The sequence below is a fragment of the Loxodonta africana genome, chromosome 2, assembly GCF_030014295.1.
Source record: "Loxodonta africana isolate mLoxAfr1 chromosome 2, mLoxAfr1.hap2, whole genome shotgun sequence".
Lineage (NCBI taxonomy): Eukaryota > Metazoa > Chordata > Mammalia > Proboscidea > Elephantidae > Loxodonta > Loxodonta africana.
In genome coordinates, this window is record NC_087343.1 from 39,738,575 (window position 1) to 39,763,118 (window position 24,544).

The 24,544-nt window shown below is 42.4% G+C and overlaps 1 protein-coding gene across 4 annotated transcripts in view; it reads left to right on the plus strand.

Moving 5' to 3' along the window:
* The window catches only part of RAI14 (retinoic acid induced 14), a 201,418-nt gene that overhangs the window by 150,468 nt on the left and 26,406 nt on the right, over window positions 1-24,544 (plus strand). For all 4 annotated transcript variants that reach the window (XM_010588088.3, XM_010588089.3, XM_010588090.3 and 1 more), the window contains exons 5-7: window positions 14,944-15,008; window positions 20,313-20,370; window positions 22,279-22,349. In XM_010588088.3, the coding sequence (XP_010586390.1) occupies window positions 14,944-15,008; window positions 20,313-20,370; window positions 22,279-22,349 (194 nt within the window). The remainder of the gene's footprint in view (window positions 1-14,943; window positions 15,009-20,312; window positions 20,371-22,278; window positions 22,350-24,544) is intronic.

The following is a 24,544-nucleotide window of genomic DNA, read 5'->3' on the forward strand; positions in this document are numbered from 1 at the left end:
TTTCTAAGTAAAAACCTAACTTGTATTGTTCTATATGGCCTTGTATCCCTCTCCATCTGGCAGTTCAATGCCTCCTGTATTTAGTCCCTCTTTTTGATTATTGTAATCTTTTACCTATTGACTTCCATGATTCCCTGTTATGTGTATTATTATTATTATTTTTAATTAATCTTAATTTGTTTGTTTTTGTGATTTCCCTATTTGAGTTGATATCAGGACGTTCTGTTTTGTGACCTTGTGTTGTGCTGATATCTGATATTATTGGTTCTCTGACCAAAGAATATCCTTTAGTATTTCTTGTAGCTTTGGTTTGGTTTTTGCAAATTCTCTAAACTTGTGTTTATCTGTAAATAACTTAATTTCGCCTTCATATTTCAGAGAGAGTTTTGCTGGATATATGATCTTTGGCTGGCAGGTTTTCTCCTTGAGTGTTCTGTATATGTCATCCCATTCCCTTCTTGCCTGCATGGTTTCTGCTGAGTAGTCTGATATTCTCTAGTTTTTATGAATCATGGAGTGAGTTATTTAGGAGCTCACTTCATCAACTAGTTGAGATGGGCTCTCTGGACAGATGCCATGGTCCTCATCTGGACCAACACCTGTGGGTTTCAGTCTTCAACATGCTTCTGAATCACTTGGGGAATTTGGAAAGAAGAAAGATGGCAAGGAGAAAAATAGGGAGGGAGGGAGAAGAAGAAAAATAAACAATATACACACATACCCACCCACCCCCCCCCACACACACACACTGCCCCCTGAGATTTGGTTTCATTTGGTCTGGAGGTAGCCAGTCATTGGTATGTTTTAAAAGCTGCCCAAAAAACCTGCCCAGGTGATACTTATTTGCAGCCAGTGTTGAAAAATGACAAACAAGGAAAATGAAGGGAAAAGATATTAGAGTCTTACCTTTCATAACATTGTCTTATGGGAAGAAATGGGAATGGATTACCCAATGAGCAAAGTATACATGGGCTTAATTGTACTTACGTATTCTAATCAGTAGTACACAATTTGACCTGTTTTTCACAACGGTCAAAGATGTAGTGAAACCCAGGTGAAGTTGCTCACTACAGATTAGTAAGTTAACACAGTTAAGCCTGTGCATACCTTGCTTTCTATAAGATGGTACATACTGGTTAATCTGCCCTTGGGATAGAACCCCTAGGGTCTCCAGCCTGGGATTCTGCCGCTGCTGGCCACACCAAATGACCAAAGCAACTACTGATGGCTCGCTCTTTGTCTATTGCACTTAAAATCTTTGGCTTTTAAAAGTTTTTTTGTTAGTTCATATTGGAATGTGAAATCACTCTAACTCTATAGTCTTTTTAGACTTTTCATTAATTTATATAGAAGTCCCTTCCTTTCCAAAAACACCATTGACCTCCTCAGAGTAGTCATTTTGGGTGGCCGGTCAGGTTTTATGAATGCTATTATTATTCAAAATATGGTTGGAAAACTTTGTTTTCAAAGTCTGTGGCAGCTTTTTGTTTTGTTTTTAATTTTTTTTTTTTGATTGTGGATTTTTATCCTTTGAGAATTGGTTTGTATTTTTAGAACAAGCCAAGAGCCACTTGAAGTCAAACCAGGTAAATAAATGAAGTTGTGTCCAACTAGTAAAACCATTTTTGGTAAAAAATAAGGAGTGATGATTCCCTTCAGCAGTGCTATAGAGAGTTCCAAAAATATTTTGAGAAATGGCAATGCCAGTAAAAGAACGAATAGTTTCCTTAAGCGACTACCTTGAGGGAAATACTAATGTTATTGCCTGCAATTAGTTATTTTGTTTGTTTTTAAAGTTCATCATTGCGAGGTGTGGAATCATCTTGCAGAAAGCAATTTGGCCTTTGTTTTTGGGTCTTTGGAGCCAGACCAGCACCCGAGATTAATGAATGGGGTCTGACCAAACCAAGAGGGACCACCTGGGGCCGAATGTTGACTAAGCCTCAGGAACATGAAGTAATCTATCATGGGCATATGGTGAGGTTGATAAGATCCCTGAGCCCTAAGGCTCAGATGAGCTTCCTATTTGGTGACCTTGCACGGGAGAGGGTAGCATGTCCCTCTATGGGACATGGATGCTCTGTGCTGTGAGCCTTCCCAGACTTTACCCTATGAGTCTCTTTATTTGTATCTTTCTTGGTTGTAATAAGTCTGTACCAGTCAGTATGGTATATGCTCTTTGAATTCTGTGAGTCATTCTAGTGAATTAAACCCACAGGGGCAGTGAGAGCCAGTAGAGGCTGACATCTGCCTATTTGGTACTCTGAAAGAAGGTGTCCTTCTAATGTGTGATCTCTGACCTAACTCTAGGTGGCTAGGGTCTGAGAAATGGTACATGGGCAGCTGGTCTGAAAGATGGTGTCTGTCTAGCTTGTGAGCTCTAACCCAGCTCTGGGTGGCAAGAGTTGGAGAGAGAGTGTGCCGTGTGAGCGGCTGGCAACAATGATGGAGAAGTAGGAAGGTGAGGTGAGGACTGGATCCATCCCCACATTTTGGGAATTGAATTCATGCTGATCCTTACCATGCAGTTAACAACGAAGGTGGGATTTACTCCCTTTGCCCACTGCTTAATGCAGCTGTCATTACTTTAAAGTCATACCACATACACATAGAGCAATCTGATGGGCAGAAGTACTCCTAATGAGATGTATTCCCTCTTAAGTAGAGGGAATTTTGACTCTAAAAATTTATAATCTGAAAGAATTAGCTTAGAGTGAATAAATTGGACTCTCTGAGGAGCAACACTGGAAGAGTTGCTGTGGAACCCACCCTGGGTGCTTCTCAGGGATGGGGTGGGGCGGGGGAGGACTGCCACAGTCCATTTTAACTCTGAAATTGATGGAATCCATGGCACTTTTTTGCCCCAGGACGTTGTTCAAATGTTCTGTGAGTTGGAAATGTCTCAAAGCTGCAGTCACTTCCCTTTCATCTAACATTTTAGCAATGAGATCAGCTCTTTGGGTCCGGGGCCTCCTCGTTCTCCTTTGGTCTGAATGAGGCATCCCCTTCTTCTCATTCTTTCTTTCGTTGTCTTTTTTTTTGGTTTTTGTTTTTGAACATTATACTGTGCTTTAGGTGAAAGTTTACATAGTAGATTAGTTTCCCATTTAGTAATTTGTATACAAATTGTTCCATGACATTGGTTTGTAATCTCCATAACATGTCAGCACCCTGCCCACGTTCACCCTGGATTCCCCGGTTCCAGTCACCTGGTTTCCCTGACCCTTCCTGCCTCCTCATCTTTGCTTTTGGGCAGATGTCGCCCTTTGGATCTGGTAAGTTGATTGTTCTAAGAAGCACCTTCCTTATGGGTGTTATTGTTTGTTTTATAGGCCCGTCTATTATTTGGTTGGAAGGTGATCTCCTGGAGTGGCTTCAGTTCCATTTTAGAAGGGTGTCTTGGGGCGATAGTATGGGTGGTTCCTCCAGTCCCTATCAGGCCAGTAAGTCTGATCTTTTTTATGAATTTGGATTTTTTTCTACATTTTTCTCCAGCTCTAACCTTCTATTGTGTTCCTGCTCAGAGTGGTTGGTAGCGGTAGCCGGGCAGCATTTAGTTCTTCTGGTCTCAGTCTAGTGGAGGCTGTGGTTCATGTGGTACCTTAGTCCTTTGGACTAATTGCTTCCTTGAGTTTTTGGTTTTGTTCACTCTCCTTTGTTCCAGACTGGAACAGATGGCTGCTTGCAAGCTTTTAAGACACTACTCACCACAGCAGGGTATAAAATATTATCTTTATGAGCTATGTTATGCTAATTGACCTAGATGTCCCCCAAGACTTGGTCCTTAGCGTTCAATCCCAGTATCTCAGTCCTGCCAGGTGTTTGGTTATGTCTAAGATGTTCCCATAATTGTGCCCTCTATGTGCTCTATTATATGGATGAATATACATGAAGCACATATAAATATGTATGTAGAAATATCTACCACCATGCATATGCATGCGTGTGGGTGTACTCTGGTTAACCTCCCACACCTATTTAGCATACATCTCTAGCTATGCATTAACTCATAAATTATTGTTTGTTATTACTGTTGCAGGAATTATATATGCTATAATATTTACCGTAATTGCCCTTTATTCCTGCAAACCTCTCAGTGTTTTCCTTTGCCTTAGTCATGTTTTGCTGACTTCTTCCGTGTTGTATATTGCCTTTCCTTTCAACAAAATTAATGTCTACTATCTAGTTTTTTTAGTGATTCTCCCTCCCTTCCCCTTTAATTGCTGATAACCATTCAAAGAATGTTCCTTTCTGTGTGTAAGCCTTTTCTTGATTTTTTATAATAGTGGCTCATACAGTGCTTGTCCTTTTGTGAGTGCCTTCTTTCACTCAGCATAATGTCCTCTGGATTCATCCATGTTGTGAGATGTTTCGCAGACTCATCATTCTTTGTCATTGGGTAGTACTGCATTGTGTATATATACCACACTTTGTTTATCCATTCATCCGTTGATGGCTTCCCGTGATTTCTTGAAAGCATGTAAAGAGAACACAGGAATAAAGGAAGGAAAAAAGCTGCATAAATGGAAATGTTTGCTGTGTTACCTAGGATAATACTTCTTAATCATTATTCTGTCACAACAAACAAGATAAATGTTAATGGCTTTTGTGACCTGTATCCTTCCTCCTAGCGATAATGCCTATCCCCTCTATTTCTCTCTCTAGAAAAAAAAAAACCAAACCCACCACCATTGAGTTGATTCAGACTCATAGTGACCCTATAGGACAAGGTAGAACTTGCCTCATAGGATTTCCAAGGCTGTAAGTCTTTACAGAAGCAGACTGCTACATCTTTCTCCCATAGAACAACTGGTGGGTTTTAATGCCGACCTTTTGGCTAGCAACTGAGCTCTTTAACCACTGTGCTACCCAGGCTCAAAAAAGCATATCAAGTGCAAGGGGAGGACAAGAACATTAGTCACATTGGATGTCTCGCTGGTCATCATTAGTCTAAAACCTTTCTCTCTCTTTTTTTTTTTTTTTTGGTGATTAGAGGATGAATTAAATGGCTAAGCTTTTACAGGTATTGCCTTTTCAGTTACCCTAGCTTAAAAACCAAAAACAAAAGCAGCTCCATTAAGTTTATTCTGACTCGTGGTGACCCATGTACTACGGAGTGGAAAGAACTGTGCCTCATAGGTTTTCCATTGCTGTGGCCTTTCAGAAGCAGATCATTGGGCCTTTCTTTTGAGGCCCAATGAGGTGGATTTGAACCACAACCTTTTGGTTGATAGCTAAGCATTTAACTGTTTGTGCTGCCTAGGGACTCTGTAAGCCTATTCTAACCAAAAAAAACAAAAAACTAAACCCACTGCCCTTAAGTTGATTCTGACTCGTAGCCACCCTGTAAGACAATAGAACTGCTCCAGAGGGTTTCTGAGAAGCAGCTGGTAGATTCAAACTGCTGACCTTTTGGTTAGCAGCTGCATCCTTAACCACTTTGCTACCAGGGCTCCTTATTTTGGGTACTGCCAAATTATTTCTGAGATGTAGTCATCTTCAATCCCAAGACCCAGTGAGAACTGGTATAAAAACCTGTTACCATAAATCATGGTGCCCTGTAGAGATTTTTGGAGAGACTCCCTTTAAAAAGATATTACCTTGGCCCTTTTTATTTTTTTTTGTCTGTAATGTAAGTCTACAGGATGGTAAAATTGGTACAGTTACCTACTTTTCAAATAGTTGACTAGATTGTTTAAGTGATAGAAGCAAAGGGTTTTCAGATTTTTTTTTGAGCTATCGCTTATGGATCAAATTGTGTTTCAAAAAAATACATGTGTTGTACATACTTTTGTGGTTACGGGGGGGAGGGAGGGAGGGTGGGAGAGGGTTTTTTACTGATTAATTAGTATATAAGAACTGCTTTAGGTGAAGGGAAGGACAATACTCAATACATGGAAGGTCAGCTCAACTGGACTGTACCAAAAGCAAAGAAGTTTCCGGGATAAAATGAATGCTTCAAAGGTCAGCAGAGCAAGGGTGGGGGTTTGGGGACCATGGTTTAAGGGGACTTCTAAGTCAATTGGCAAAATAATTCTATTATGAAAACATTCTGCATCCCACTTTGAAGTGTGGCGTCTGGGGTCTTAAATGCTAACAAGCGGCCATCTAAGATGCGTCAATTGGTCTCAACCCACCTGGATCAAAGGAGAATGAAGAACACCAAGGTCACATGATAACTAAGAGCCCAAGAGACAGACAGGGCCACGTGAACCAGAGACCTGCATCATCCTGAGACCAGAAGAACTAGTTGGTGCCCGGCCACAATCGATGACTGCCCTGACAGGGAGCATAACAGAGAACCCCTGAGGGAGCAGGAGATCAGTGGGATGCAGACCCCAAATTCTCATAAAAAGACCATACTTAATGGTCTGACTGAGACTAGAGGAATCCCGGCGGTCATGGTCCCCAAACCTTCTATTGGCCCAGGACAGGAACCATTCCCGAAGACAACTCATCAGACATGAAAGGGACTGGACAGTGGGTAGGAGAGAGATGCTGATGGAGAGTGAGCTAATTATATCAGGTGGACACTTGAGACTGTGTTGGCATCTCCTGTCTGGAGGGGGGATGGGAGGATAGAGAGAGTTGGAAGCTGGCAAAATTGTCACGAAAGGAGAGACTGGAAGGGCTGACTCATTAGGGGGACAGCAAGTGGGAGTACGGAGTAAGGTGTATATAAACTTATAGGTGACAGTCTGACTTGATTTGTAAACGTTCACTTGAAGCTCAATAAAAGTTAATAAAAAAAAAAAATACATGTGTTGTAAACCTCCCCCCAAAAATGTGTGCTGTAAATCCTAACCCCTATACCTATGGTCGGAGCCCTGGTTGTGTAGCAGTTAAGACCATGGCTGCTAACCAAGAGCTTGGCAGTTTGAATTCACAATTTGCTCCTTGGAAACTCTCTTGGGCCATTCTATTCAGTCCTGTAAGGTTGCTATGAGTCAGAATTGACTGGATGGCAACAGATTTGTGTGTGTGTGTGTGTGTGTTTTATACCTGTGGTTGTAATCCCATTAGGGAATGAGTTTTCTTTGTTATGTTCATGAAGGTATTAGTGTAGGATGTGTCTTGAGTTAATCTCTTTTAAGGTATAAAGGGAGCAGAGATGGGGGTCGATATAAGCCACACCACGTGAAGATCACCAAGGAACCAAGGACCTTCCCTCGGAGCCAACAGAGAGAGAAAGCTTTCCTCTAGAGCCGGCACCCTGAATTCAGACTTCTAACCTCCTAAACTGTGAGGAAATAAATTTCCGTTTGTTAAAGCCACCCACTTGTGGTATGTCTGTTATAGCAACACTAGGTAGCTAAGACACTATCTTTCCACATGAAACTCTTGGAACTCTGACTAGAGATTTGTTACGGATACTTTACAAACAATCTTATAAGCAAACCACTGTCAGAAGATAGGGCTTACCACCAAAGTAGTCAAAACAGCCTGGTACTGGTACAACAACAGATACATAGACCAGTGGAACAGAATTGAGAATCCAGACATAAATCCATCCACATATGAGCAGCTGATATTTGACAAAGGCCCCAAAACAGTTAAATGGAGAAAAGACAGTCTTTTGAACAAATGGTGCTGGCATAACTGGATATCCATCTGCAAAAAAATGAAACAAGACCCATACCTCACTCCATGTACAAAAATGAGCTCAAAATGGATCAAAGACCTAAATATAAAATCTAAAACGATAAAGATCATGGAAGAAAAAATAGGGACAATGTTAGGAGCCCTAATACGTGGCATAAACAGTATTCAAAACATTACTAACAGTGCAGAAATAAAACTAGATAACTGGAAGCTCCTAAAAATCAGATACCTATGCTCATCTAAAGACTTCACCAAAAGAGTAAAAAGACTACCTACAGACTGGGAAAAAGTTTTTAGCAGTGACATTTCTGATCAGCACCTGATCTCTAAAATCTACATGATACTGCAAAAACTCAACTGCAAAAAGATAAATAACCCAATTAAAAAATGGGCAAAAGATATGAATAGACACTTCACTAAAGAAGACATTCAGGTAGCTAACAGATACATGAGGAAATGCTCAAGATCATTAGCCGTTAGAGAAAAGCAAATGAAAACTACAATGAGATTTTATCTCACTCCAACAAGGCTGGCATTAATCCAAAAAACACAAAACAATAAATGTTAGAGAGGCTGTGGAGAGACTGGAACACTTACACACTGCTGGTGGGAATGTCAAATGGTACAACCACTTTGGAAATCGATTTGGCACTTCCTTAAAAAGCTAGAAATAGAACTACCATACGATCCAGCAATCCCACTCCTTGGAATATATCCTAGAGAGATAAGAGCCTTTACACGAACAGATATATGCACACCCATGTTCATTGCAGCACTGTTTACAATAACAAAAAGATGAAAGCAACCAAGGTGCCCATCAATGGATGAATGGATAAATAAATTATGGCATATTCACACAATGGAATAGTATGCATCGATAAAGAACATTGATGAATCTGTGAAACATTTCATAACATGGAGGAACCTGGAAGGCATTATGCTGAGTGAAATCAGTCAGTTGCAAAAGGACAAATTTGTGTAAAACCACTATTATAAGAACTCAAGAATTAGTTTAAACAGAGAAGAAAATCTTCTTTGATGGTTACGAGAAGGGGAAGGGAACGAGGGTGAGAGAGGGGTATTCACTAATTTGATAGTAGGTAAGAACTACTTTAGGTGACGGGAGAGACAACACACAATACAGGCGAGGTCAGCACAACTGGACTAAACGAAAAGCAAAGACGTCTCCTAAATAAACTGAATGCTTGAAAGGTCAGCATAGCAGGGGCGGGGGTTTGAGGACCATGGTTTCAGGGGATATCTAAGTCAATTGGCATAATAAAATCTATTAAGAAAACATTCTGCATCCCACCTTGCAGACAGGCGTCTGGGGTCTTAAATGTTAGCAAGCAGCCATCTAAAATGCATCAATTGGTCTCAACCCACCTGGATCAAAGGACAATGAAGAACACCAAGGACACAAGGCAATTATGAGCCCAAAAGACAGAAAGGGCCACATAAACCAGAGGCTACATCAGCCTGAGACCAGAAGAACTAGATGGTGCCTGGCTACAACCGATGACTGTCCTGACAGGGAATACAACAGAGAACCCCTGAGGGAACAGGAGAGCAGTGGGATGCAGACCCCAAATTCTTGTAAAAAGACCAGACTTAATGGTCTGACTGAGACTAGAAGGATCCCGGTGGTCATGTCCCCCAGACCTTCCGTTGGCCCAGGACAGGAACATTCCCAAAGCCAACTCTTCAGACAGGGATTGGACTGGACAATGGGATGGAGAGGGATGCTGGTGAGGAGTGAGCTTCTTGGATCAGGTGGACACTTGAGACTATTGGCCTGGAGGGGAGATGGGAGAGTAGAGGGGGTTAGAAGCTGGCGAAATGGACACAAAAAGAGAGAGTGGGGGGAGGGGGCGGGTGTCTCATTGAGGGGAGAGCATCTGGGATTATATAGCAAGGTGTATATAAGTTTTTATGTGAGAGACTGACTTGATTTGTAAACTTTCACTTAAAGCACAATGAAAATTTCAAAAAATAGATAGGGCTGGTGGGTATAGTTGTATTACAATATCAACCATCATATTCTTTTGATGGCCTTTGAGGCTTCAGTGAGATAATGCATGTGGGGATGTTTGCACAGTATGTGCTCACTGCATTTGGCTACTGTGTTATTATGGTTATTACTAGTTCAACCCAGGTTATCCTTGTTCTCTTTTACACATTGGGCTTTTGGAAATGTTTCACCTCTTTAAAAGAAAAAAAATTTTTTTTTTTTTTTTATAACTACCACCAAGCTAGCTGCTCTCAATTTATCAATCAGAAAAGGGAAACTCAAAGATTTGGAGATGATCATGGCTTATGTTTTTTGTTTTGGGGGTTTTCCACCATTTCTTAATTTCCTGTTTTGCCAAACAGCACCCCGGGCACATATAAATTGGATGGCAAAGGCAGCCACCAAGCTGTCTGGGCCTATGTCATGTATCCATTGTCTTCAGTTAGTTTACTTTCACTTACGTACGATTGGCGTTTCTGCCTGTTTCTTTAGAAAGTGCTACTCCTGGGCAAATAGAAAAACCAATGCTGCCTTCTACTGCTATATTCCTGTAGGAATTCAATAATATTTATTGAATTAGGGGGGAATTTAGGTAGTAAAAAATAGGGGCGTGGGGAAGTTTAAGATTGAGTTACTCATATATTGTTAACAAGTGTTGGTATCCAAGCCTTGTTAAATTTAAAGTGTTTCTTTAAATATACTCTGCATTGTGACCAGACTTAATGGTCTGACTGAGACTGGAGGGACCCCAGAGGACATGGCCCCCGGACTCTCTGTTAGCCCAAAACTAAAACCATTTCTGAAGCCAACTCTTCAGATAACGATTAGACTGGACTATAAGACGTAAAATGATACTGGTGAAGAGTGGGCTTCTTAGCTGAAGGAGACACATGAGACTATGTGGGCAGCCCCTGTTTGGAGGTGAGATGGGAAGGCAGAGGGAGACAGAAGCTGGTTGAATGGACACGGGAAATACAGGGTGGAGAGGAAGAGCATGCTGTACATTATAGGGATGGCAATTAGGGTCACATAACAATGTGTGTATAAGTTTTTGTATGAGAAACTGACTTGACTTGTAAACTTTCACTTAAAGCACAATAAAAAAAGAAAAAAAAATTCTGCATTCTGAAACATTTTAAACCTTTTTATCTAATTGAGTACCACTTAATTACCTTTATTTTTCTAAATACTTCTCTATTATGATCTCAAACTATGATTTCTCAAACTTTGGCCTTTTTGGTATATTTTTAGCCATATCTTTGTATCCTAAGACTTCATTGGTTTTAAACATTTTCCTTCGTACTCAAAGTATTTTCTAAGTCCCATAATTAATACCTCTATTATATTAGTTAATTCTTCCCTGCTTTCTCCAGAGATCTAAAAAACTGAATACAGAGTCATTGTCTGAAGTAGTTTGGGGCAAGGTACTCTGTGTCTGGGATTTCTGGGCCATCCTACTTCAAATCTCAGTAATAGTATTCGAAAACACCTAGCATAGTCCAGAACTCTTGACTTGTAAGTAAACCAGTTGCCATTGAGTTGATTCTGACTCATGGTGACCTCATGTGTGTCAGAGTAAAACTGTGTTCCATAAGATTTTCAATGAAGTTTGCAGAAGTAGATTGCCAGGCATTTCTTTATGAGGTGTCTCTGGGTAAATTCAAACCTCCAACCTATCAGTTAGCTGCCAAGCATGATAATCATTTGTGCTACCTAGGGACTCTTGCTTGTAAATAGTACTGGCCTTTTACTTGCAAGCAGAGTTCTGCTGGCATGCACTTGAATTAGGGTTGCACTTGTTACTTGCCTATAGGGAAATTGCTTCATGATCTTCTAGACAGATCCACAGTTGTATGCAGGCCAGACTTACGCGTTGTCTCATTACAGTGGGATTCTGTCGCTAATAAAATACTTCTCTAGAATTTTTTTAGTTTGGAGAATTTTGTTTTAATGTTAATAGTGAGAGACATCTCTCTTCAGTGTAATAGCGTCCAGGATGATTTGTCATTTGGATTTTGAGACTACTTTAAGTGAAAAATACTTTCTGCTGCTGGTTAGGAAAACACATCCCAGAGCCTGCAATTAAAAGAGGTTTGCTTCTCTGGAAGCACAGCATGCGCTTCCAGGTATAACTAAAACACTTGAAGTGAAGTGGGAAGCCTGTTATTTCTTTTATTATGGTAAGTTTTTTAAATCCCCCTCCCGTGTTGTCTTTGGAGAACTTTGCTTTTTTCAAATGGGGGCTGTTTACATAGAACAGCTTTTGTCCATGGCATAGACAGTCTCCAGCGTACCATCAGGATGTGTTCCAGAAGTTCATTTGTAAAAAGCCTTTGTTTAAAACTCCGCCTCTGCTTGTCCTTAGAACCAGTGGGATAAATGATGGCCAAGGTGCCAAGCTAGCCCACCAGCGCCTGCTCCATCTATAACGTAACTGAACCCCTACTGTTAAGTGTTATGCATCCTAGAAGGAGGGGATCTCATAGAATATAAGAGGGAAGAGGAAGTAAAGATCTTTGTCTTCCCAGATCCCTTTTGCCTCATTTCCTAGTCTTAGGCATCCTTTTCCTTTTAGGAGGTGTTGGGAGGATTCCTGTCTGCCCGAGTTCTGCCCACTCTAAAGAACTCCCCTTACACATATGTTTTAGATCTCTCAGTACAGCTGATCTCAGAAGAGAGGCTCTCAGTACAGCTGATCTCAGAAGAGAGGAAGTCTGGTAATTTGATGGTACACATCCTTTTGTGTAGCTCACTGTGGTCTTTGTTTTTCTGACTCATGGTGACCCCGTGTGTGCAGAGTAGAACTGCTCCATAGGGTTTTTAAGGCTGTGACCTTTCAGAAGCAGATTGCCAGGCCTGTCTTACAAGGTGCCTTTGAGTGGTTCATACTGCCAATCTTTTGGATAGTAGTTGAATACTTAACTGTTTGCACCATCCAGGAACTCCTTACCGTGGTCTTATAACCCTGTAGTTAAAAAAAAATATGTTTCCTAGCCGTATGATTCTCTTAATAGTGGATTTCCAGTCAGTGTTAGAGAGTGAAAATAATTCAGAAAGGAGTAATGGTATTTTGGGATTGGGCTGCCATATCAAAGAAACTGTTCCTCTAAGCCAGTGAGTCTCAACAGGCAACATTTGGCAATGTCTGAAGACCATTTTGATTGTCACAACTAGATATCTAGTGGGTAGTGGCCAGGGATGCTGTTTTACATCTTAAAATGCACAGGACAGCCCCTACAGGAAAGAATTATCCAGCTTAAAATGTCAACAGCACGGAAGTTGAGAAACTTCATGCTTTAACCATGTCCCATAGTGTGAACTGTTTACACGTGCTACATGGGTGAGGGGTGGCTGGAGTATCTTGGTTACATAGTTTGGGAAATGCAGGATTTAAGAGCTTACTAGGTATATTAGGTTGGGTGGTAGTGGCAGCTTCCAAGGGATGGGAACCCAACCCCAGCAATTTGAAATTCACATACCTTCTGCTACAAATTGGAGTCCGTGGGTGGTGGAAATGGCTAACATGCCCACAGCTAACCAAAAGGTTGTTTGTTGGAGTCTACCCAAAGGTGCCTTGGAAGAAAGGCCTGATAAGCTACTTCCCCCAAAAATCAACCATTGAAAACCCTATGGAGCACAGTTCTACTCTGATGCACATGGGGTCTCCATGAGTCTGAGCTGACTGGGCAGCAGCTGGTTTGGGTTTTGCCACAAATTAACAAGTGTTTATTGAGACCCTACCGTGCACCAGCTGTGTTGTAGGCTGTAGGGGATACAACAAGGAACAAGAAAGACAGCAATTCTTGTCCTCATTGAGGTTACATTCTAGTGGGGAGAAAAAAACAGTTAACTACATAGTGTGCGTGCGTGTAGAGAGAGTCATAGAAAGAAAGTGCTAGAAAGTGCTAAAAAGAAAAGCCCATTGCTGTCGAGTCGATTCCGATACATAGTGACCCTATAGGACAGAGTAGAACTGCCCCGTAGAGTTTCCAAGGAGCCCCTGGTGGATTCGAACTTCCAGCCTTTTGGTTAGCATCCAACCGTAGCACTTAACCACTATGCCACCAGGCTTCCCAACAAAAAGAAATCAATAAGGGAGTGGAGATGAAAGAGTAGGGAAGGAATTGGAATTTTAAATAGGGAGGTCAGGAAAGGCCTCACCCAGAAGGTGGCATTTCAGGAGGAGAGAGAGCTGGCTTTTTGATTATCCTAGGGGAAAAAATGCAGGCTAGATGAAGGGCAATTGCAGGAGCCCTGAGGTCCGTTAGCCACAGTTCTGCCCTTTAGGCTGCCCCTAAACCCTTCTTCCACTGAAATGATTTAGGCTCATGGTGACCCCATGTGTGTCAGAGTAGAACTGCTTCACGGGGTTTTCAGCGGCTAATTTTTCAGAAGTAGATTGCCAGGCCTTTCTTTGGGGCACCTCCGAGTAGACTCGAACCTCTAACCTTTTGGCTAGCAGCCAAGTGCATTAACCGTTTATACTACTGAGGGATTACAAGTGTAGTATTACGATTTCTTAAATTTGACCACAGAGATGTCAAAGCCATCATGTTGGAGTCATGTTCTATGAAGGAAACATAAGGAAATGCTACTTTAATAGTGTTTTGTTGTTACAACTCTTTCCCTTCTACAGGTGAACTTTTAGAATCAGAAAACTCCAGGTAATTTCCATCCAGGGGCTAGAGTACATTTGGAGGAGAGAAAAATGAGAGGTCAAAAGTAGGGATTTAAGTATATCACTCTTTGGTATGTTCTCTGCTGCTTTGTTGTGGGCTGGGCTGCCTTTATTGGGTTCCTAGGCATGGGGTGACCCAGTGGTTAAGAACTGTGGCTGCTAACCAAAATGTCAGCAGCTCAAATCTACCAGCCACCCCTTGGAAACCTATTGGGCAGTTCTACTCTGTCCTATAGGGTCACTATGAGTCGGAACTGACTGGATGGCAATGGGTTAGGTGTGGGGTAGCCATAGCCTGCTGTGGCTCTTGTGGATGTGACATTTAGCATATTGACAGCTGAAAGCAGAACTTAAAAGCTGTGTCTCAGGAACCCACCCCAGTCCTCTAGCCTAGGGCTTAATTACACCTCAGAAGAGTGGCACTTGGGGTGGTCTGTGAATGTTATCTGGTGGGCAGAGTACACTGTGCTCTCCCCACTTTTGTCACACTGAACTTGCCAGATAAGAATTGGAAGCCTTACCGTGAAGAGCAACAATTCCGTCTTTGTTGGAGAACAATTTATTTCCGCGTAGTTGTCTTCATTACAGAGGTCAGAGAGAGATTAAAAATGTATGTCCTTCTTTTCCAATTTTCTTTTTTGAACCCATTTAGGACACAGCGCTCTGCACCTCGCAGCCAAGAACAGCCACCATGAATGCGTCAGGAAGCTCCTTCAGGTAAAGTGGTGACAACTCAGAAATGTGTCAGTTTTTAAATTTTAAAGTAGTCTTATCTCTGAAAAGAGAAATGCCCCCTCCTCACCATGCACGCTCCTTTAAATACTATCCCAGAATCTTGTGTTTCCTAAGAAGCTTCGGTATTGCAATGATAGCCAAGGAGAAGATTATTTCCATGGCAACTCATCTGGCAGGGAAGAGGATCCTAACCAAAATTTGGTGTGTCTTCCTGGGACCTCGCCTTTTCCTCCCCTTTACTCGGCTCTTCTTTTTATCTTCCAAAATATTGTACCTTCTAAATAAGACCGTTTTTCAGTATCTTCTCCAGGCTGTTGGGGAACCTTGGTAACTGCTGCCTTATCTTACCGCCATTCTCTCTTTAAATCATTAGTAGAAGGCAGTTCCCTTTGAGAAGCAAAATTTCAACCACTATTTCCTTGCTTGTAACTTGATGAGCTTGTAGTTCTCTGGTTTAGTAAGTTCTTGGTTTTATTCTTCTTTATAATTTTAAGCCAATTCCCTGGTTTAGTATCCTCGCCAGGAAGTTTATAGCAATCCCTGCAGATGACAGCTTTTGTAAAATTTTTAAAGATGAATATTTCTTGAGCTCCCAATCCAGTGACCCCTGGCTGTTGCCAGGCAAAATGCAAGCCGGCTGTTTTGAGGAATGGCATCAAGCCATAAAATATGTGTTTGGAAGACGGTCTGTTCTGTTTACCTGTTATCTCAGCCTTCGTGAGCTCAGTTTGGGACCCAGCATCTTGCACTCATTTGGCTTTGCAGTTCTAATGTAGAAATGTGGTCACATTCTTCAACTTGTCATGCTCTGCTGATCACACAGCTTCTTGTGTTGCATTGCATGATGCAAGCTATTACTGGTGCCAGGAATGCTTAACCTTAACAGTTCTTTGAAGCTAAATTCAAGACTGATAGAGGCACTCCTGTGATGTTGCCTTATGTGACTTCCTTCTGAAGACAGTGAAAATAGAACTTTCTTTATCTGCCTCCTTTGGGACCAGGCACTTGGATAAATGATAATGTTGACTTGCCCAAGTGCCCCGCCTCCACACCCTCTGTTTGCCCTCGATTACTTTATTTATTTGTGTTTTAAATCTCCAAACCCATCCCAGCTTGGCTCTTCAGACTTTGCATCTGGCTCTGATTTGAAGGAAGACTTAACCTGACAAGCTGGAAATCCTCATGGGCCAGGACCAGATATTCTAGCCTCTACTGTAATTTTATATCTGGTTATGCAAATGGATTGGTTTTTCTCTGGAATCTTTGAAGCCCTGAAACAGTTCCTTGTACTGTTCTAAAATTAGGCCAAAGCATGGTAAGTCGGAACTTGATCTCTGTTCTCCTCACCACTGAAGGGCAGACATTTCACTCTAAGGTTGCCTGTTCTTACCTCCCATAATATCCAAATGGTCTGAACGCTGATCTTCTCTCTGGATAGCTGTTAAAACCTCAGCCTTCGATGTCCTCCCAGTAGGCTGCTTTTCCCAGGTCTTAAGGCTCTCCGGTCAGCTCTCCCTGTCTCGCCCTGGCAGCCCAGGCCCTCTGCGATATGAGCCCCCATTATCTCCTGCTACTCTTCACCCCAAAGTCCCTGGGTGGCACAAATGGCTAAGCACTCAGCTGTGTTAAAACAAAATCATATAAGCAAATAATGTAAATTGATTTGAAATTTATTTAATATACAATTTGGAAATTGGGCAACACTTCAAGAGTCAAAGTGTTCAAATGATGAAAGAACCTCCAGAAACTCTTAAATGCCTTCTTATGATGTTGCCGTGGAAACAGGGTAGAAGAGAATTTTCATAATGACAGTGTACCCTGAAACACAGCTTCGAGTCCAACCCTGGAGTTTCTGTTTCCCAAAACTAACTGAATTCTTCAGAAGAGCATAATACCCAAGGAAAAACAGTCTTTATAATTAGTAAAGCTATTGTTTGACTTAAAGGTGGTTTTTAGGAGACCTGTCTGCTCAAGGCTCAAGGTTCAAAAAATAACTTCAGGGCAATGGCCCGGGTGGATCACCTCCACCTTCATGGAACCCAGAAATCTGAATTCCAGGAGAATTAAAACTCTGTTTCTCAACTGTGAACCAAAAGGTTAGCTGTTTGAACCTACTGACAGGTGCCTCAGAAGACAGACCTGGCGATCTGGTTCTGAAAGGTCACAGCTTTGAAAACCCTATGGAGCAGTTCTACTGTGTAACACACGGGATTGCCATGAGTCAGAATCAACTCACTGGCAACTAACAACAGCAACCCCTTACCCCACACCCTCTGCATTTACTGAGATCTCTGGGCTTTGTTCTTACTGTATGCTGGAGATATGGCTACCATTTTAAAGTTCTACCTTCTCAAGGCAGTGAGCACAAATAGAGTCTTGTGAGAGCCTGAAAATTCAAATGAACTCTCTCCTTCCTCTGATAGCCACTATTCCTCCCACCCTTTCTCTTGGCAAGTTATTTCCCTGGTACAATAAGTGTTCGGCTGTTAAACAAAAGGTTGGCAATTTGAATCCACCATCCACTCCTTAGAAACCCTGTAGGGCAGTTCTACTCTGTCCTGTAGGGTCGCTATGAGTCAGAATTGACTCGACGGCAACAGTCTTTCGAGAAACCCTGGCTGTAGCTTCTACTAATGTAATGGTGAGGCCAAAACCATTTGGAGCCCTGGTGGTACAGTGGTTGAGAGCTATGGCGGCTAACCTAAGGGTCAGCAGTTCAAATCCACCAGCTGCTCCTCGGAAACCCTATGGGACAGTTCTACTCTGTCCTTTAGGGTCGCTATGAGTCAGAATCAACTCAACAGCAGTGGGTATGGTGTGGCTATGTACTGTGTCAAGCATCGCACACATACTTAGGAACAACATAGCCCCTATGCCAAATGCGTAGAGCCCAGAGTTTATTAGTGGTTACCAGGAGCGGGAAGGAGGGGGAAAAGGGAAGTATAGCTTAAGGGGTACTAAGTTTGTATTAAGGAAAATGAAAAAGTTTGGAAATACATAGTGGTGATGGTTGTATAACATGCTGAACACGATTAATGTCACTGAATTACATACAAAAAAAATGGTTGAAATGGCAAAAGTGTATATTTTGCCACAATTTAAAAAAAAAAAAGCCCCTATCCTGATGGAGTTTGTAATCTGGTTAAAAAAAAACTTAAATGTGCACAGCAAGCAACTCTGTCCGTGTGAGAGGGTCATGCTCAGGGGAGGCCTCTCTGAGGAGGGGGCGTTTCAGCGAAGAATGCAGAGAGCCAAGGGGAAAGCATTCTAAGAGATGGGACAACAAGTGCAAAGGTCTGGGATAGGAGAGGCACTGGCCAAGGAAGGAAAGCCAGAGAGGGTGGGGTTGGGGCATGCAAGCGAGGAGGAACAAGGCTCAGAATGCAGAGACTAGGTTACTTGAGGCGAGTAGTCATGATTTTTTTTTTTTAAAAACAAACGAACCTGTTGCCCTTTTGTTGATTCCAACTTATAGGGATACTACAGGACAGTAGAACTGGGTTTCCAAGGAGCGGCTGGTGGATTCTAACTGCTGACCTTTTGGTTAGCGGCAGTAGCACTTAACCACTGAACCACCAGGGCTGCAAGTGCCGTGGGCACCTGTGAAGGACTTTTAAGCAGGGAGTGACATTCACAGTTAAAGAAGATCACTCAAGTTGTTGTATAAAGAGTTGATTAAACAGCAAAAGAGTAGAACTGAGGAGACCCGTCAGGAGGCAATGGTAGCCAAACAGGTGAGAAGGTGCTGGCTTAGACTAGGGTGGTGGTAGCAGAGAAAAGGGGAAGAGAGGAGATTGGGGGTACCTTTTGGAGAAAGAATTGACAGGACCCATGGTAGATGTGGGAGGAGGTGAAGAGTGAATTAAAGGTGACTCAGTGATTCCTGGCTTGTTGGACTGGATTGATGATGATGTTGTTGACAGGGGTGGAGGCTGGGCATGAGAGGGGAGAAAGCAAGTTTTGGCCATGCTGTGTTTGAGGTGCTTGTGAGACATCAGCGGGGAGCTGTGTAAGCAGCAGTGGGTTTTTAAGCTAGGTGCTCCGTTAAGAACACAGACTGTAGCCCAGTCTGTCTCAGTTCGAATCCCAGCTTTGCTACTTACTGTGAAATGGGCAAATTACTTAACTTCTTTGTGCCTCAGTTTCTTCCTGTGAAAATGGAGTACCTAACTAGGGTTGTTAACTGTGTTAAAAGAATTCTTTGAACAGTATCTGGTACATAATAGCTAATACTTATTATATAACACTTACTATTGTTGGTAAGACACATCTGTGAGCTATCAGCTTCTAGATGGTATTTCAAGCTATGGATGCAGACGAGATAACTGAGGAAGAGAGTTTGGAGAGCGAGGAGGCAGGGTCCCCAGACTGAACACTAAGGAACCCCCGTTCTCAAGGTTTTAGTTTTGGTACATTTGGCTAGGAGTCCCTGGGTCATGCAGATGGCTAATGCACTTGACTGCTAACTAAAAGGCGTCTTGGAAGAAAGCCCTGTCAAGCTACTTCCAAAAAATCAGCCATTGAAAACCGTGTGGAGCACGATTTCACTCTGACACATGTGGGGTCAGCAAAAGGTGGAGTCAAATCAATGGCAACTGGTTTGGTGTTTTGTTTGTTTTTATAGAAGGAGGAGGGGCCAGAGCAGTGGGAGGAAAACCAGGATAGGATGGTCCAGAGCCCTAGGAGTGAGAGAAGGGAGTGTTTGAAGAAAAGGGTGTGGATTGCAGCTGAGAGGTTGGTAACAGAAGGGCAAAAATTTCATTGTCCTTGGAAACATGATGGCTGTCAGTGACCTTGACTAGGGCCAACTCTGTGGAGTCTGGAGGGCAGAGACCAACTTCAGCGGGTTTAGGAGTGAATGCGGGGTGTGGGGACGTGTAGACTGTGTGGACAATGCTAAAGAGAAAGTTAGTTTTGTGAAGGGCAACAGAGCATTATGGTAGGAAATGGGAGAGAATGTGGGATCAAGATGGGAGCTCTTAGAACATGTTTGTTGGCTGGTGGGAATGATCCAGTAGAGATGGAGTGAGTGATGAAATAGAGGAGGGAACAGCTGGAGCAGCAAAGGTGTGACAGTTTGCCTGTGTCTTGATTACTTGGAGACGAGTCTCCCTTAGTCCCAGTGAGAGATTGTGAGCACCTATACTGCAGCCCCACCCCAGTTGGGGCTTATTGTTTGTATAGTCTCCCTAATACATAGCATCATGGCTTGCAGAAAAAAAATGAACTGAATAAAATGTGTACAGCTTATTTTACTCTATGTATTTATTTATTTTTGTCTTGCAGTCTAAATGTCCAGCCGAGAGTATTGATGGCTCTGGGAAAACAGCTTTACATTATGCAGGTAACTTTCATTCCCTTATTTGTCTTCTTCTGTCATGAGAAAAACCAACTTCTTATTTTCCTATTTCAACCTGTTAACCTTACTATATTCCTGGTACCATTCTCTGTCATCATTCTTAGACATTCCCATTCTACTCAGTTTGCAAAAATCTGAAGTTTTACCAAGGAATTGAGCTGTCAGGGCCCACACTAGTGGAGGATCCTATCTTCGTCACCAACGGTATCAAACCAGTTCAGAAAGGCTGAGATCACCGACTTCTGATGCGATATCGTGTGGTGGAAAACAAATCCCATCCCGTATGCCAGCTGCGTCATTTGGAAATCTCATTTTCCCTTCCTTGGTCATTCCAGACCCCAGCTGCTTCCTGCAGCCCTTTCTCATCTGATTCATCCAGGGCTAGGTCAGCAGGCACCAGCACCTTCTCTGTTTCTTAGGGCCCATGATCTATTGGAATGACCCACAAACTCCAGTGAAAGGATTATCTTTAATCTAGCAGAAAAAAAGGATACAGGGTCCAGGAGGGGTCTCCACGCAGAGCTTCCGTGTCCCCAGGGGATGTGCTTACTGTCTCCAGAGCAGATGTTCACTCTCTTTCCACCCAGGAAGCTCTACTGGGCCTCCGTCTTCCAGGGCCTTTTATTGACCTCACCATGTGGCCATGATAGATTATATCATGCCTTCTAAAACTTAATCAGCGTTGGGCCTCCAGGTAGTCCTTCTTGGGCTGGTCAGCCCCTACTCATTGGCCTCAGGTGGGACCTGGCTCTCAGGAACCAGGACCAAAGGCCAAATTGGTTTACTGCAAGGGGTTCCATATCTCCTCACAGCAATACACCTAGAATTCATCAATTGGCTGCCCGCCAACCATTGAAAGTTATCTTGGTTATTATATTTTACCTAATTTAATGTTCTTGTTTAAACTGAGAGATAATCACCAGCATTTGTGGATTCCAGGTAATGTGTGATGTAGACTTTTGATTTGGGGATCATGATAAACATCAGTTTTATTTTTCAACGTTTTGCTTTGCTCTCTGTCACCTAGCATCAAATAAGACACTGACACTGAGCTCTGGGATGGTCGTCGTTGTTGTTAGGTGCTGTGGAGTTGCTTCCAACTCATAGCGACCCTATGTACAACACAACGAAACACTGCCGGGTCCTACACCATCCTCACAATCGTTGTTAAGCTTGAGCCCACTGTTGCAGCCACGGTGTCAATCCATCTCATTGTGAGTCTTACTCTTTTTCGCTGACCCTGTACTTTACGAAACATGATGTCCTCCCCCAGGGACTGATCCCTCCTGATAACATGTCCAAAGTATGTGAGACGTAGTCTGGCCGTCCTTGCTTCTAAGGAGCATTCTGATTGTGCTTCCAAGACAGATTTGTTCATTCTTTTGGCAGTCCATGGTATATTCAGTATTCTTTGCCAACACAACAATTCAAAGTCATCAGTTCTTTTTCGGTCTCCCTTATTCATGGTCAGCTTTTGTGTGCATATGAGGCGATTTGAAAACACCGTGGCTTGGGTCAGGCACACCTTAGTCTTCAAGGTGACGTCTTTGCTTTGCAACATCTTAACAAGATCTTTTGCAGCAGATTTGCCCGGTGCAAATGGTTAGATTGACAAATTCCTTTTATCACTTGTTGTGGAAAAGCTAAGTCTCCTACTGAAAGCTAAACCAGTTAAACCAAATGTTTGCATAGAGGCAACTGGCGGTCACTGGCTTTACGTTTAGATCATTCGAAAATTAAGCAGTAATTTAAAATACCTCATATTTTACCTGCCCAACACCATTTCTCGTCAGTGCAATTAGAGTGAAGCTATGCAGACTGAGTAGGACATGGCATTTACCCTCCTGGAGTAGCGTTGTGATCCATGTAGTGTTTGTGCTTTCCTTCCCTCAGCGGCACAGGGCTGCCTTCAGGCTGTGCAGGTTCTCTGCGATTACAAAAGCCCCATAAACCTCAAGGATTTGGTAAGTACCAGAGGGAGGTGGATGCTGGTTCGCAAAGCACTGTGGGGTACTTCGAGAATCACAAACACTTTGTTGTTGTCGTTAGGTGGCATTGAGTTGATTTCACCTCATAATGACCTCATGTGAAAGAGTAGAACTTTCTTGGCTGTAATCTTTATGGGAGCAGATCACCAGGCCTTTCTCCCACGGAGCCTTTTCCAGATTGAACTATATCGCCCCAAAGTATGTGTTGTAAATCCTAACCTCTATGACTGTGGTTATAATCCCATTTGGGAATGGATTTTCTTTGTTATGTTGGTGAGGCAGGGTTAATACAGGCTGTGTCTCGAGTCAATCTCTTGAGATAGAAAAGAAATTAAATGTAAGCCAGAAGCAGAGATGGGGAAAGAGTGGTGCCAGGCCACATGAAGATTGTCCAGGAGCAGAAGCTCAAAGAGACAAGGATCTTCCTCCAGAGCCTACGGAGAAAGAAAACCTTACCCTAGAGCCAGCACCCTGATTTTGGACATCTAACCTCCTAAACTATGAGAAAATAGATTTGTTTGTTAAAGCTACCCATTTGTACTATTTCTGTTATGGCAGCACTAGATAACTAAGCCAGATCCTCTGGGTAGGTTCAAACCACCAACCTTTTGCTTAGCAGCTGAGTGCTTAACCATCTGCACCACCAGGGCTCCTTCATGAACACTTTAGAGACTTAAATATTTGGCAGAAATATGTTGCTTTTCAACCTAGATCCTCTTCTACAAAATGGATTTATATAATCTCTCCCATTTATCCCTAAACCATTAGTAAGACATGTTGGAACATGCGGTTCCTATGTATGTATATTTTTTTCTAAAGAGTTCTACCTACCTTAAAAAAAACCTTAGATATTAAATATTAGTAAAGATTAGTTCCTTGATTTTTTTTTTAATAAACCTAATTAGAAGTTCTCATTTTTTTTTTTCTGCACCCCGTGCATCACCTTGGATACCTCCTGACCAGGGTAACCCAACTTGGGAAATTACTCTTTTAACCTCACTGGACGAATTTTAGGAGCCCTGGTTGTGCAATGGTTAAGCATTTGGCTGCCAACCAAAAGGCTGGCAGTTCAAGTCCACCAGCCACTCCTTGGAAGGCCAATGGGGCAATTCTACTCTGTCCTGTAGAGTCCCTATGAGTTGAAATTGACTTGACAGCAATGGATTTGGGTTTTGGTTTGGACTATTTTGGGAGCCCTGGTGGCGCAGTGGTTAAGTGTTTGGCTGGTAATCAAAAGGTCGGCAGTTTGAATCTACCAGCTGCTCCTTGGTTCCGTTCTTCTCCGTCCTGTAGGGTTACTTTGAGTTGGAATTGACTCGACAGCAATGGGTGTATTATACCTACTTAGGGATGCAAAGGATACCTGGTAGTGCAGCGGTTAAGCACTCGGCTCCTAACTGAAAGGTCAGCAGTTCATACCCACCAGTGGCTTTTCTTCACGGAAGAAAAGACCTGGCCAACTGCTCCCATAAATATTACAGTTTTGGAAACTCTATAGGACAGTTGTATTCTGTTCCATAGGGCCACTATGAGTCAGGATGCAATCAATGGCACACAACAGCAATTGTACCTAAATACAGAGTTAAATTTCATGCCTAGCTTGGGAATCAACATGTATGTACTTATAACTGATGGAGATACTGTAAAGTGGATGTATTAAAAAAAAAAAAAATCATCATCGAGTTGATTCCAGTTCATAGTGACCCTATAGGACAGAATAGAAGTGTGCCATAGTTTGCAAGGAGCGCCTGGTGGATTCAAACTGCCGACCTTTTTGGTTAGCAGCCATAGCACTTAACCACTACGCCACCCGTGTTTATATAGAATCTGTAAATAAATTCAATCTCCCTGATGCTCAGTACTTTATAACTAGGAAGTATTATGACTTCACAGGAAAATTTCTTAGAAATTTGTCTGCATTTCTACTTTAAGGGGACACTTAGCCCTTAAGCAGTGATTATATTATTAAAGGAGCCCTGGTGGCACAGTGGTTAAGAGCTCAGCTGCTAACCTAATGGTCGGCAGTTGGAATCCACCAGCCACTCCTTGGAAGCCTTATGGGGCAATTCTGCTCTGTCCTAGAGGGTCACTATGAGTCAGAATTGACTCAGTGGCAATGGTTTTTTTTTTTCCTTGTATTATTAAAAATTCCAATTTTTCAATAATTGGAT